This window comes from Echinococcus granulosus (assembly GCF_000524195.1).
Source record: "Echinococcus granulosus chromosome Unknown EG_S00045, whole genome shotgun sequence".
Classification (NCBI taxonomy): Eukaryota; Metazoa; Platyhelminthes; class Cestoda; order Cyclophyllidea; family Taeniidae; genus Echinococcus; species Echinococcus granulosus.
In genome coordinates this window covers 20,524-36,869 of record NW_020170425.1, presented here as the reverse complement: position 1 = coordinate 36,869, position 16,346 = coordinate 20,524, and the positions used below count along the sequence as shown (strand labels likewise).

The window sequence follows — 16,346 nt, the reverse complement described above, 5'->3', positions numbered from 1 at the left end:
GAAGTATTAATTATTAGCCGATTATGCCTTATTACGTGGAACAAATAGCTACTATTCCTAACTTAACCGCCTAACAAGCTTCAAAAAATACATGCTGCATTTGAAACCCATTGCCTCTGTTAAAGATGTAACCAAGCTCATACTAGTCGCCACTTATCCGATGACGAAAATCTAACGCCTCTTCTCGTATTCAATTACTTTGTCCATAGATAGCATCTAAGGGGAGTTTTAAGCTAATTTTACTGTAGAATATTAGTGAAATTTGCATGAGGAATTTTGCGCCCTTTTTACATGGAATTGTTGTGACACCTCCATAAACCACTTTGCCGCCAGCGGTGCCTTTACCACAGTGGCGGCGTTCGAGTGGCTGTGAAACTGGCGACGAACGAAGACGAGACACCAAAACCCCATCAACTCCAAATCACACTCTAAACTTGGCTTCCAGCTTCAATATCCAAAGTGCCTGAATCGAAGTTGCCTACTTCACTGGTTTTGACTAAACATTCGGAGATGGTACGACATCTTTTCAGATTTCCCATCTCTGTAGGTCGGTTTGATTCAGTGCAAAACAGTGAGTTAGGTAGACTAATTTAAATACCTTCCACCACATTTGGGGACTTGGAAATAGAAAATCATTTGCATGTTGCTGGAGAATTGAGAATGAATGAGAATTTAAATGAGTCTGCTCAAATGCCTGGTAAAGACAATAGGTGAAGAACATTTATGCTTTGTGTTTATGTTAATTCGCTCGCTTTGAAATGGGCTAACAACATGAGTCCATCTGAATTTCCGTTGAACGCCTAAACCTAGGGATAGAATTCTGCACTAACGAAAAGAGCGATCACATTGAGAATCGGCGGACAAAGGAAGAAATGGGGCAACAATTTTAAAATTTACGGTACAGTATGCTATTTAAAACGGTTTGCTTTCAGGACATCTACCAAGGGCTGGATGGACACGGGACGTGCTGAAACCCAAAGGAGTAGTTCGCATTTGCAGATAAGTGAGCGATAAGCAACCGAATGGAAAGCTGCGACTAGTTGGATGAGGAAACTGGAGTCTCCTTTTAAAATTGTTCCCAAGAATGACCAATTCCAAATAAGAATACAAATCCCAACAATCTCGGTGTACGGGAAGGGTGCAAGAAACAGTGAAATGAGTGAAAGTTTATCATTTCACAGTTGTTCGTAGTGTGGTATCATGCCGATGTGGTATCACTGCGAAGTAGTCTTTCAGTTCATAAATGTTTCCAGCATCTTGGAGTTTTGACTTTCAGGTACGAAGCCTACAAAAGCACGAGTTTATGACCAAATTGTTGGCTTGAACAGTAGCTTCCCTTCGAGGACTCCTTTGAAGGGAGCAATTAAAGGAGCGTCTCGTGCTATTGAGAGAGACGGAGAAATAAAGGTGTTCTTGTGAGTTCAAATGCACAAGCTGTTATTTACCAGCTTGGTGCGTACTCAGAAATTAAGGAAAATCACTACACTTGGTTGATTTCATTCAATAGCACAAACGTGGTATCGAATTGCAAATACCAGATCGTAGAGCCAATCGGCAGTTATTTCTACAGTGTCGACTGCATTGAGTCTATGCCTGATTTTCCACAACTCTTCCTCTTTCCATTGATTCTCTACTTCACTCCCTCAAATCGGGCTGATTAACCGCACAGCGATCACTCCGCAAGTGCTGCAGCTGGAAGGGATGAAGGCACCACTTGAAAGTGGGGTACACGTGCTTTGATCGGAAAGTCAAGGAAGCTCCCCCAAAACATTCGTCTATTCCTGCCTTCCAAGTATTTACCTCGCTCATTTTCGTTACATCCATCCAATCGCACAAAGACGAGTGTGGGGCACTTGGATTGTACGCATGGAAACGCGACTCAATCAAGCAGTCATTGGTACACGGAGGCAAATATTGCCTGGCAGAATGATTTTGATAAAAACCGCTAGCAGAAATCACAAATTTACGCCAAATAGCGATTTACCGCAAGGGTGTTTCACAGCCATCTCAATTGTCAGTGGCAAACTGTGGAATGCACCAGTTAAATTGAGTTTGTTAGTGCACCACAGTCTGATTAGAGGCAGTGCCGGATGCCGATGCACGTTTCGTTGCTTTCTATGACTTGAATGAACTATGCACATGAGAATTAAACGGGACTGTTGGCGGTTGCATGCACCACTGGCACGCGATATGACATACGCCCACCACTGCAACACACTCCAAAGTGGTGGGGCGGCGTACATGGGCACCACCGCGATAGTGGGAAAAGTGCCCACTACGTCCGACTGATGTGACTTACAACGAAGACATTAATGTATGAAATGGAAGCAGATTTTCTTAGATTTAAGCATGAAGAAGCGTTCTTCAGTACTGGTTTGCGTTTTGGATCCCCACCTGTATAATTCAAATAAGGTGGAGGTGAGAAATGCGCTGATATTATTACTGGATTGGGATGGCTGGTATGTTTGCATTGACTTCGACCCGAACACACGCTCTCCTACACATTTCATGTACCGACAGTTGAAGAGGGTATACCAGGAAGCTTCATCCGTCCGGGTGCTCGAGTGGAGCTGCTGCGAGTCGTCACGTATAAGCAAAATAGGGAATAAAAATCACACACAAAAGCCTGCTTATCGGCTCACGAGTAAGCAGTAACAAGACTACCAATCGGTCAAGATTGGCCGCGCAATTCCACTCAGCCAGTGGGGCTTCGTGTTGTGCGCTAGCAGTTGAATACTCTTCAGTGTTTTATAATTCAAACAGATTCTTAGAGCAATGCCTCTAATGTCAGACAGGCTAAACTAATGAAGTGCAACCCCACCACGTAAGTCTGACAATAAATGCAGTTTTGAGGGACACTGAGCATCCGTTTAGAACTCCTGAATAGCAGTGGATGCGCAAACCGAAGCTTTGTCACCGAAGCACTTTGTCACACTTTTCAGTTCATTCCAGTCGGTTGCCCATCATCGTTCCCGCATCCACACTTCATCATTTTCTCTCGTCAAAGGAAAACATGCTTATGAGTAACCGAACATCGCTCCCGAAACCCTCTGGTACAGACTCAACGGATGCAAAGTAAATGAACATTTTGTGTAAAACTTGTCATTGAAACCCCGCCAAAGAGAGGCAATGTGATGAACAAGTCAAATGCATTACCTTGTCAAGTCACCTCAATCCGGTTTTCTCTGATAATAGGGGCGATTTGGCCTGACACAAGGCTTACAGGAAAACGCTAGGAGAGGTGAAGACGCGGACACTCCCTCACCCTGATAAACAGGGGTGCATTGGAGCGAGCATCGGAAATCTGGCCAGTCGCCTTTTTCACAGTGCTCTTGACGTTCTGCAGCTCTATAAACAATGGACTTACGTGCTTCTTTGCCACCAAGGGTGAGTTTTAGTGTGTCCTACAAATCATGCTTTTGCAGTACAAACGTTTTGACATGGAGAGAGGGTTGTCCATTTACAGACACCTTGAAGTGAATACCACGTACACTAGTCGTGTCAAGGTTCAAAGAGCACACCAATCACCTCACGGGACGACGGATTCCTAACCAGGTGACAACATGGCTTTTACAGACGGGCTGCGGAAAGGAGAGTGTTTCCAGCTGTTGCGGAAGTGTTGCACTGCTCATGTGTCGAAGTAGCTGGCGCGCCTGCACTTACTTGGCAGTGAGGAAGGGGCCTCTCAGACTGCTCCTTTCAATCCCAAAAGCACTGGCCACTAGGGCGAAGAAGACGATTTGTAGAAGCCGACGTCGGTGAGTTTGGGGTGCTTTGAGCGCATAATGTGCAATGCTTGTTCACCCTGACCCTCAAAAATGAAAGAAACCTCGTATCTTTCATTTTAAGATGGGTGAGAATGGCACTATTAACACATCAAATATTACAGTAGGAAAAAGGTGCGTTCTCAAATAATACGTTTGTATACCTATAGTGTACAATTTACGGCAATCCCATGATTAGCGTATCATTCATTTCTGTTGGTTTATCAATGCAGTCTGCGTTGGAAGATTTTGGTTGCCAACTTCAATAAGGTTTCTCTGCTGTGGTGTCATAAACTAATTTGTTGGAAGTAAATTGATTCTCCTAACATTGGTAATGAAAACTGTCATTTCCGTTGACAACTTTGAGGAGTTGTATAAACTAGTAAAGTGAAATTACACCGGCTTTCGGATTTGTTCGCTGCCTTTTTTTGCTCTAACCCTCATTTTGGGCCCCTGCGGACTCAGCTGAGAGGAGGTGAGGCCACGACAACTAATGCAAGGCTAAGGTGATTAGAAAAGTTGAGAGTAGCATCTAGTTTCAGAAGAATTTCTGGACTTAGAAGATGCCTAAACGACCCTCCTAATTATACCACGATGAGGGGACGACCACAACATAATTTCTGCCCATTTTACCTCCGATAGGAATGAACATGAGTGCTAGGAATCCTGTCGCAATTCTTAGTAATTTGGAGACTAATCAGTTTAAATCTTTACTTCCATCTATGCCGATGAGGAGCGAGAGAAGAAAATGTAAGGATCTATTCATTTGTGGGTGCTGAACAATCTTTTCTAGAACTTCGCTGATTGGCTAGTGTAGTTCAGCATATCTAATGCACGACGGGGTTTACAGCATTTTGGTGTGGTATCTTATTCTATAAAAGAACGCCAACGTCCGCAAAAAGCGCCTAATGAAACAATTTTTTAAATCTCACATTTTTTTGCAAAAACTGGATGAAATTGACAGAACAACCATCGACATTGAAGAAAAGTTGTCGTAGATAACATCTAAACATTCGTTATCAAGTTGTGAAACTATAGTAACCAAGAGACACAAATTGTCACTGATTTCTATCAATATTATGGATTCTGAAGGGATATAATCTTAAACTTCAAAACAATGGAAAGGAGGACACCTTTAATAGGGTAAGTCAGCATTGGACAATGAAATAACTGAAGGAAATCTACTTTCCAAAATGAAGGCATTCGGTTGTACGGCCTCGAGTCGTAAGGAACTTGCATTTTACCACTGACCATTTGTACAATAGAGGGAGTACATGATTGCCTTGAAGATGCCTCTTAGAATGCCCTCTCGTAGCCCTAGAGGTGGGGGAGGGGGGGGGGTATTTTGCTCTTCACGCTACTGGTATAGGGAAATAAAGTGCCATCGCCTACGAAGCAAGGAACAACCGTGTAAACCACTTAGTAACTCTAACCATTTTGGCCCTAATTAAGCTTTGCCTAATATAGTAAATCCTTTGTTAGTTCCTTCGAACCAGTAAATTGTAGCGATGTATCTGATTTTGACAGTGATTTGTGGTATAAGTATCGGACTGAACCAGAAATTGCACTGTTGGATATAAAAACACCCAGATATCAGAAATCCACCTTATAAAGTTAGGGTTACTATATTAAGAAATGATACAGATATTTGAAGAGTGATCTGTGATAAAGGACCATTAATCATTTAGTACTGCTATAAACTGCGATTTCTATGGCCGCTGCCTGGAGCTCGTTCAGCTTCCGGGTGAATAATCAGCAGACAAGACTTCGGACTAGGTGCCTTTATTGCCAGTGTGATGGGCAGGCAGAGGGGTTACGATCACCGTGTACGCTCCTGGTGGCCAGAGTGTGAAGAATGAATGACTCTGAGACTATGGGTCTTGGTGGTTTCAGCTACACATGCTTATAATAGCTGATTAAGCCCGGCCTTTGGGTGATTATTAATATACTTGGGGCACAACCATGCTTGATATAAGTCAATCAGGAGGGGGTGAGTGAGACCAGGAATCTCTAGAATGCATGGAGAACAGCTGAACCAGAACTTTTTCTGGGCTTGTAGACACCTCCAGGGTGCTCAGCTCTACAAATATGGCCGTCATTAAATATACATACCAGTAGCTTTGGAATTTTTGCATCTTTTCTGTTATACTATAATAAAGAAAATACATGGTCTTGCCAAAAGTTATTAGGCAAATTTATCCTTGTGCACTGCATATCGGCGGTAAATACTTCTCAGAAGGCACATTACTACAAATTAAGCCAGCGATTCGCATCACATTTGCTAAAAAATATAAGGCAACTCTAACATTCCTTCACATTTCATGCCATACGGGAGGGAAAAGTTCGTGCGCATTTTGTATGGAAAATGCCATACTGATTCCGATGAGGCCTATTGGCGTAAAACCAGCAGTGGGTGGATTTCCACCGAGTCCAGTGAGAGCTTAGGATACCCCATACGCCAACTCAAATCTCTCCAACTTTCCGATAAACTGCGATCCAACCATAAGCTACCTACTTTTATCCTTTCATTCCCACAACTTTGCTATCATGACGGATTACAAAAGTGTGTATCCCAGCCCTTCGCTTTGGGGATAGGTCTTCTATGTACTCGACTTGTGCTCACGTTCTCATGACAGTCATTCCTCCTTCAATGCACGCTCGCTCCAGCGCCCTTCAACAGCTGACAGCCTCGTCCAGAGCTTAGCCTTCGCCGACACAATACTTATCGGTCCATGACAGACGCAGAGTAGACGATTAATTCACCACGCGTGAACGCACGTGAGAGCATGCTCCTACATGCCATTATCTTAGAAACATTCTAAAATGTTGAAATTAATTTCTACTGTTGTATTGGTGACTATTTGTGACAACACTAATTCAGCACACTTTTTACTGCCCAAGCCAAAATGTATGACTCATCTGTTGTAGCAAGAATAGAATGGCGGTTTAGCCTGAAAAGGTGGAATAGCTTCCCTTCACGACACCAGGGCGTACAGGGTCACCATAACACCCATCGGTGTGAGCCTAAGTAGTAAATAAGCGATGTGAGTACTTTACAAGTACAAGGTACTTTTATAGAGCCTCTGAGCAGTTAGATAAAGTAACATGGGCTGATAATCCTGGTCAATTGATGCAATATCCTCATAAACATTAAACAATGGGTAAATGTGCATAACCACCTCTTAGCCCCCATATTCTGACCTAATCTGAACTACCACAAACGAACGAAAAAGCTTTTCGCCACTTCTAATCAGTTCAAATCTCGGTGAAGTAATAAAAGTGTCTTCCTGTACATTGTTAATGTAATATCAGTTATTATGTTGAGAATTTTGTTTTTAAGAAATTGCTTCCATTAGAGCAGACTCCATCAATATGTCTATAATTGAAGATTTTGCCTAATTCCAAGAAGTGCCTAGATTATAAAAATGTACAAAGGTGGTAAAGCATATGTAAGGCTCCGGGATATGTGATAGGCAGCGATTCAAATCACTGAGGTTGATGTGCAGGTGAAAATTCATTGCCTCAAAGAGAGGAGACACCCGGAATTCTACTGTAAGTGAGATATCCAGTCTTTGAAGATGCTCAAAGGATGCGTTTAAATGTTCGCGTAAGACTTTATATCTTATCATGATACCAGAAAGGACTGCTATTGAGAGCAATTGTTTATTGTTAAGCCTTGGACAAGCGATTGCAGAAATTGTTTTCAAGGGTAACGAATTCTAAGCTGTATTTAAAGCAAAATAACCAGATTCTCGCTTCGATCTGAATCACCGTTTAAATGAAGTGCTTAAATGTCACAGGCATTCATATTGTGGAGGGCAATTTTCAAATTTAATGCAATTTGAACTAAAACCATACAAGCTGATAGAAACTCACCAAAGGCACTTTACATATCCCTATTTGCAAATTTGGGTTATTGTACTGTGAATGTGAACGCAGCGATAAGGTGGCTTAATCTCATTATGATGGAGGTACTGCCATACTCCATCTTTTGTTTTGCCACTGAAGGTCTTGACGAAATCTGCGTCTTAGTGATAAAGGCATGTGAATGCAAAGTGGGGGAAGATTTTGTTTACTGCTTCAAGGTGCAAAGGTATCAAGTGTGAACGAGGGGGGCAAGGTCTCGGGACTGCGAGGTCATGATACCTAGCACTTTAATGACATGCTAGTCTACAAGCTTTTATTGCCGTATTTGGGATTTCCCTCCATTTGATGCTACGATTTTATGGTCTTTCGTGACCCGCATTTCCTAAATTTGTGTGGCTGTAACGAGGCTTTGCTATGCAATGCATTTTCTTTCCCCCAGGATGTTGGAACAATAAGGTTAGAAAGATACGTAGGAGACACTTTCTTAATATCTTCATTATCCATAATCCATGATTACCCTTTATCTGCAAAGTAACCTTTGCTTGCCCCATTAAAAATAAAACAAGCAAAAAAGGAAGATTAAAGCCAACAATAGCATTTATCGTGACACATAGTAGTAATGATCTCAAACAACCCATTTTCACTTTTTTGCAGGGTTTTCCGAATACGACGATTTTATAAACGTAACACCTTGGCCAATATCTAATATTAGAAAATTCTGTTCGTAATAAACAGAATACCGCGGGTGAATTATCATTAAATGGACGTATTCACCACAAAGAAAATCGAAAGTGAGCCGGATGATTGTTGCTATTGGCCTTCTGTCCACAATACTCCTACGCGGTGCCAATTTTTACTTATCGAGTTAGTACCCATTTGTGTGGCATTCATTGTTTCCAAAACTGAGTTATACCGCTAGTAATGTACTATTACGCCCTTGGTCATTTTATGCGGCAATTTACTTCCCTTTTTCCTCTGTGTCCTCAAAAATCAGGATCCCAGTCATCTAATTCTGTGTTCAAATTTTGTAAAACTATTTGGTTTCAATTACTAAGTTCATCTCAAAGATGTTCTAGCCTTTGGTTGGGCTCGGCACCTCGGCACAGGGATAAAAGAGACCCATTTCGCAAAAAATAATCTTCAGACTGATCTTTTGCAATTTTCCCGACTACATATTCACACAGTGGAAATAACCACAACTTACTTCATACAGAGAGATGTCATACGTTTTGACGGCTCCATTAAGAAATTACTGGATCAAAATAAATATGGAAGCTATACAGCAGAGGTGGATAATGAAGTGATTCAAAATACTCGAGTTATAACGCACAAAGTGGTGAACCTCCAAAATTGATGCAGAAGGAGAAAACAAGCTTGCGTTTTGACAATGCATAATATTTTTGCTAAAAATAAGCACCCAATTAGGTGTAACAAACTACTTTTTTCGGTGTTCCTGCCTCCGCTTTGACCAGTCGGGAATCAGAGACGCAAAGGCAATTCGAAACTGTTTGGACATGACAAAGTAGATAACGAAATTGCATGGATACGAGAAGACAATTAGAAGATTGCAAACTTCACGCACCTAAAAATAAAAAGGTTAGTTCAGATCTTCATTCAAGAGCACAAAAAGGATTTCTTACTCGGTCTACATATCTACAACATAACAACTTTCATGAATTCGAAAGAAGAATTGCATGACCTTAGCGACTGAGGTGAAGACGCTTTGCTCGGTGTATTTTAAAGCCAATACTCACCGTCATCAAATCCAACTTATAAATGAAAATGTACATCCTTTTACTATTAACGGAGGGATAAGATTATGCATTAAGTGTGGGAGCTATTTTCTCCTCTACCTTGAACCACTTCACTCCGTACTACAGGTTCGTTTTCAAGCCTATCACAATAAGGATGTTCAACAATGCCCCGATTTAAATTGTAATTCCTTTAACTCTCAAAATACTTGATTCAACTTCCATATTGCCAGTGCTTCCTCCGATCTTCAGACTGCTAAGCACTGAAACAGTGACTTTGTTGATGACTGCAAGATTTCACCTATTTCAGCAAAGTTCCGAACAGTCTCGCTTAAAAACCTCTGCAACCTTATTAAAATACAAATATTTCTTTTGAATTGATCTTCTGAAAACATGCAAAAGTTCCACTATTTACATTATTCAAAAATCGTTAAATTTGCTACACATTTCGTAATTTCTTCGTTAGTAGCACTAAATACTTAGATATACGTTACCAATAAAGAGCAATAACATAGAATTTTGGTAAAAATCGCAGCTATAAGTAAGCAGAATGTGGATAAAAATACTAAGGTTACTGCATTTTATTCAGTGGCGTTGCATTAAAACACCACAAGTATCATAATTAAAATATCCATGTGCGTTTTGACTCACCTCTGCAAAGAAAGGCGGCGGTGTGGCTCGGAATGCGAGCAGAAGACTATACATGACAACGAGGACAGTGGTGGGGATCTCCACAACTAGAAATAGCAAGAGGACCACCAGCATTATTCTTGACGTTTTGTAGGCATCTCCATTACTGGCTTTTTGCCTTCTAGTGCGGTCCCGAGCCTTATTCTCCCTCGACTCGGTGGGTAAGTCTTTCGACCTTACCTTATCAGCCAGAATTTTTATTTCGTTTCGCTTCCTTAGCAGTTCGTTCCTCTTTCTGGCGATGTCCCTTAAAGCTGCCATCATGTTAGCAGTGAGTATACACAAAAGAAGGCAGGGGGCAATATGAACTGTAAAAGCACGGAGCAGTAAGATGGCAAATTGGATGGGAGCCTTTAGGGGAGTGCATTTGAACAGCTTCGCATGAACTTTGGTTATGATCCCGAGGCTATCGGTGCATACTACTGCACCAGTGTTGAATGTGGTCAGAAAGTTGTTGACGTTGTAAAGTAAGGCTAAAATGACGACAATGACCACACTTGTTGAAACTCCTCGATACCGACAAATCGCATATTTACGAACGGAGAGAGGTTTCACAACGTAAATAAACCTTTGTATGGCCAAAAGAACTGTTAGCCATATAGAAATTGTGTGGAATAGCGTAGGAAGCACGACAGTGCAATAGTAGGTGACGAAAGCCTTGCCTATTGTGAGATTCTTGTCAAAGTAGTCAGTTAGGAAGGCAGCAAATATAGGCAGGGGAAGTAGCCCAGTAAAGAGATCTGTCAAGGATATTACGAGGAGGAGAAAGTTGGTGGGCGTTTGCATGGTCGGTCGGTTAAGTGTGATGCAAAGGAGGGTGTTAATTATGATTGTGAGTGCGAGGGAGAAGGGGAGGATGCATGTCTGTACAAGGTGCGTGAAGGGTCGGTCTCGGGAGGAGAGTCTGCGGAGCCAGTCGCAGTTGTCGGGCGCAGGTGTGAGGTGGGCTAAGGGCACGAAACCGCCATTTATGGCACTGGGCTTCGCCAGCCCAAGGGACGAATTTTCGCTGGGCAGGAGGATGTACTTCAGCTCATCGGAGATTGGCAGTTCCAAACTTAACAGGACCTTAATGGGACAAATTTGAACAGTTTGCTCTTCCATTTGCAATAGAGCCACTTAACATAATACCGAGATGGGCTCTTCTTTAACCAAAATGAAGACAGGAATCATTAAAGCTGTTTGAGGTGATTGCGTCAAGGGACCGAAACATGTTCCGTTTTTCGTCTGGTAATATCGGAATATAAAATACAAATGTAGGACTTTACGCAGAATGCTTTCTGCTCCCATCCCGTAGTTAAGACTACGGATGAATATACATTAAATTGCAGTTTTCCACCAATTTTTTGAACGCATATTTACTGCATACAAAAAGAAGTAGCATTACAGTTTACCAGAAAATCAAGTGAATTTCCGTAAGTTAAGTGAATGAAGGAAGCAGTTTGATTCAATTATTCAGCGGAAAGTATCGCTGCATTTAAGGCTGCCGGCTCAGTTTACTAAATCCAATTTTGCCTACTTTGAAATTTTTCGATAAATATATTGAATAAGGAGTGTTTTGTTCTTCTTCCAATAAAATAATTTACATAGATATGCGCTTTTGCGTATTTCTTGACGTAAGAAATGGGCATACAGTTTGAGGACTCAGCGGAGCAAGCACAGACTTGACACATGGACAGTACATGTTTAAAACTTCCGAAAACGTGTAAACAAAATGCCCTAAGCAAATGTCTCTAAAATAGTTCCTTTTTTATATTGCGCATTAACTAAACTGATTCGGCAAACTCAATGGATTCTTCATGAGTTTAGCATACTTAGACCACTCCCAAGTGTTTTCATCAAAATTCGTCCACAAACACTCCAAACCTGATAAAGTGCCACCCACTTAAGATCACTTCCCTTTTCTTCAACGGGTTTTTTATCCCTCCATTAAGCTGCGTTTTTTAAGTAGCTGGTCATGTAAGAGCATTTGTACCTTTGACAAATCCAATAAATCGGAAGGCCATTGAAAGTGTTAAAAAAGTCATAACACATCCACTTTTTTGAGCATTGCAATTGAATCACATATTCTGAGCATAACTTTCCAAGTAATTTTACTCACTCTTCCAAAGCTAAAATTTACAAATAAATCCCAAATTAAGTAGTAACTGGCCTTATTGGTGGTTCTGAAATAGAATTGAGTACCACTCTCTTCTATCAAGGCAAAAAATGTGCGTTTTTTATTGATAGAAAAATAGTTAAATTGATGTAGGAGTGAATCATCGATGCATTTCATGCTTTATAAAAATAATATTCGTTGTTACCGTTTGCATTTGAAGCAATCTGGTGCATTAAATGCGGCAGCTGGAAAAGAAATTGACGGAGGTATTTGAGCATGTTCCACGAAATGCACCAGTTTTCGCATACTATCATAGAAGGACCTTCGATGGAGCTATAATCTATTCTTTACACCCAGTAATTTGAAAAGTACCGGCTCATTTCGATTTGAAGTTTACTGGTTACTTCAACTTTGTGGTTGTAGTGTCGCAATGCAAGAATGTCGCAGTTTAACTCTTAACGAATTATTCCATTTATACAAGCATGGCCCAAAAAAGTGGTTGATAAAAAGAAGCGTGCGATTGCTTTCTTTACTCAGGAAAAACGACCGATTTATTAATGTGATCCGACTTCTATAAAATACAACATTGCCACTGCATTAATATTGCCTGCTTATCTACCCATGTATGCTGGCTTTATTTTTCGCAACCCTACATAAAGTGCATCTCATATTAAACTTAACGTCAGCACAGGCCTCCATTATCTGTGCATAATGTGTAAAACTACAAATAAAAGTAGTTTGGAACATGACAGAACAGAACTAGAAAGGGATACAATGAAATATCCAATAATACGGCAGTCAAAAAAATTGAACAAACAAACCTCACTATCAAGAAACATGGAGTTGGATTCATTTCCAAGGCATAACCTGAATGGATCACTCATCTGATCCTGGTTCCGAAACGTTACAACGTTTTGTTTCTGATGTTCTGTGAGCCTCAATTCTTAAGCCATCTATTTCCTGTATTCGTTGCCTTCTTTTGATTGGCGGCTGACTGACCAATCAATGAAGTGGACTTTACTGCTGCCACATTTACGATACAAGACAAACTAAATTTGTCGACGAACAATAGTGCATTACTGGTAAAGTGAGTACTTGAGGGAAAGAAATAAACAGTCAAAGTAATGATTAATAGATCACATAGATTAATTGGGAGTTTACATGAAAAATGGACCTTCTGTTGTCGTAGGTTCAAAGGGAATCTCACGAAAGATCTGGCCTATGGCTAGCTCAGTAGAACACATTTCACTTTGATAAGCAATTTTTCCCTAGCAAAGATTCTTTTGTGATGGAATTTGCCTCTGTTAAGCACAAAATGACTATAGATGTGAATACTGGTAAGAAGGCTTTCTACCGAGCAGCATGCGCCCTAGTCCGCATTTAAGGGCCAGTAATATTCGCTAGTTTTTGCCCAAAGAAATAAAAGGAAATAGGAGCTAGCTTTAGTAGGGTACGCATCTACTAATTACAAAGTCGTCAACGTGTGAGGCACTCCTATCGGATTGGGCACAGTTGAAATTCTCCACAAAATTGAATTGCCGGCATTTTCCACGTACAAAGAAGATTCGCGCATTTACCGTCAGTGAGAAATGATGTGGATGATAAGGGCTCCTTGTGGAGGCGAAAATTCCTGCATGGCACGGGGCTTAGGATGCACCCTTGTATTTGTCTCTTCCCAATAAGTGGACTCATTCAATGTACTCTACCTTTCTTAACTATTTTAAACAGATAGCTTTCCACCGTTTAATAGTCGAACAAAAGCGAGGAAGCAATTGTGTTTTGGGAAACGAATGCAGTACGAGGATGGTATTGCGTGACTTCAATGGTTACTGCTTCCAAATGTTTTCATTCAAACCTACGAACGCAGTATAAATCCTTTGGAATCACGGAGACTTGGGGCACCATCAATGCTTCAGAACAATAAATCCTATAATAGAAAAGCCTATGCACTGCGTTACTTTGGCCGATGGTAAGTTTGCCCTGATGACAGGCGTTTGGATGCCTGCCTTCGCATTCATGTTGTTTTAATATATAAAGTCTCCTCATTAAGTAGTTTTCACCAATCACCACTAACAATTGTGCTGCGGCAGGTTTAAAAGGTTTTAATGCAATTGTAAGGGGTAAACACATCAATAAATTGGGTTGGTTTATAAGATATGACTACCATTTGTAAAGCTGTGACCACATAATGATCCATTCACTTAAGAATTGGACAAAAAGATTTTGTCATTATTTTCTAAATGCTCCATCTAACTTTTACACACTGTCGTCAAATGGATTCATCAGAGGAGAAAAGGTGTTCATCAGATAAGAGGGAGAGATGTCAAAGTTTCTTTTGTCTGTGCGTAAATGGTTTGTAAGGCAAAATTATAAAGTCTACGCTTCATTTAGTCAAGGCAACGTGATGCAGCATACGTTATTTTAAATTAAAATAAGGCTGTTATTTTCATGTGCGTGTTTTCTTTAATTTCAGGAAAGTGCTAGTGTCCCAGTACCAGTGTACTGGTAAATACATTGTCGTCCTACCCTGATTAACTAATGGTAACATTGGCATTAAAGTTTAGATTTCCCCTTTGTACCACTGACAGTCGCATCTTCTGACCTGAATTGATGCGAAAACACCACCATCGTCACCGGGCTCCAAAAGTATACGATATATTAAATTTACGGTCTCTTTTTACGTCATATATTTGTAGGCGTGAGTCGTAATTTACTTATCAAAGAGGAACATTTCTAACATCGTTTTTCATCCGACTCTCAGTCAAAACAGGCAATGAATGGAGAATGAAATGGAAGGAAATATTTGTGAATTACGTGATCAAGGCGTTCACCGGTCAATGGGATGACATTTCCATACAAATTGGGGATAAATATTATAAATCAGGTTAAGCACTTTCGTCGATGCTTTGAATGCTTGGCCCAATGCAAATTCTGCCAGAACTGGGGTCCGATAGAGCTACAAATGACACCTAAAACACCAAAAAATAGTTGGAATTCATAATTAGCCACAAAACTGCCGTACTATGGCACTTCCACCTTCGACATTTTGAAGAAGTGAACTACTAACGCATTTGTCAGTATTCCCTGTGTCTTTCCTATAGGAATAGAATAGATAAAACTCATTTCGACACTCCGTCATGATTGCACTGTTAAATTTACCGCATGCTCGGGATAAGAGCTAACAGTCACTCCCAACTCACCGGCATGACTTATCAGTAAAGGTGAAGGCACTATTCTAGGGTAATAAATGTACTCATAGAATAACATTAACATTAAATTACCTCTCAATGCCTCATAAACAATCTGCATAGAAACAAAAATGTGCCGTTCTGATTCAGCGAATGTGGCAGCCTTTGTGTGGGGGAGTCACATGCACAGCTCCTATTAGCAAATGCTTAAAAACGAATCACAAACTCACGCACATATAAGACCTTATGCAGGAGTAAGAGGTTCAGATGAAGTTCCTGCTGACCAAATGAAGGAAGGTTTACACACCGTGTTAATATAGGAGTGGGGCTGCCGATGTTTCACCCTTTCCCCCAATCATTTTGGCTCCCCGTCGGTCATATCCGTGCGCGCAGCTTCCAGTACTTCATGTTGGCTAACTTTGTCAGAAAATATAATTTCAGGGGTGTTTTGATGATTATTATGGCATCAACATGTCAGTCAAATAATCCGTTCTTTGCTCTAGGAGCTTTGTATTCATTCTGTCATCATATTTCGCGCGCCGTGGTCATCTGTTAACGTAGCCTATTCCTATAAACGTGCCGATCATCACAATGCAATTCGTACGGATATGTAAAACGGTGAAAGTGAAAACACACAAATGAAACCCCGTGCTCCGAAAAATCGTAAGACGCTAGATTTTCTTGTGAAACACCATCGATCTACTATGCCACAATCCTTTCTGCTGACATTACCATAGGTGGTAATCACGCATAAACCACTTGCAAGGTTCGTCCAACACTTTGGCATTACAAATCTGAGTTTGAAACGAGTGTAATTTTTCAGTGAATTTGTCCAAGCACCAGTGGTTCACGTGCCTGATTCCAGCTTATTACTTGCGAATGCTCTGATGCTACCTGCCCACCTAAAGTGAACTGGTTATCAAAGATTGCGTACTTTTTGACACCTTATAAGGTTTCAAGGATACCGCTTGGCGTAATTCTCGAGTAC

General features: G+C 40.9%; 1 protein-coding gene across 1 annotated transcript; it reads right to left on the bottom strand. All coding sequences in view use genetic code 11, as the record gives it.

Moving 5' to 3' along the window:
- Positions 1–9,066: 9,066 nt before the first annotated feature.
- On the bottom strand, positions 9,067–10,336 carry EGR_05721 (g-protein coupled receptor; the record flags this gene model as incomplete). Its single annotated transcript, XM_024494970.1, has 2 exons — positions 9,067–9,213; positions 10,034–10,336. The coding sequence occupies 2 exons, from the start codon at positions 10,334–10,336 to the stop codon at positions 9,067–9,069; spliced, it is 450 nt and encodes a 149-aa protein (XP_024350563.1).
- Between the last annotated feature and the right edge of the window lie 6,010 nt (positions 10,337–16,346).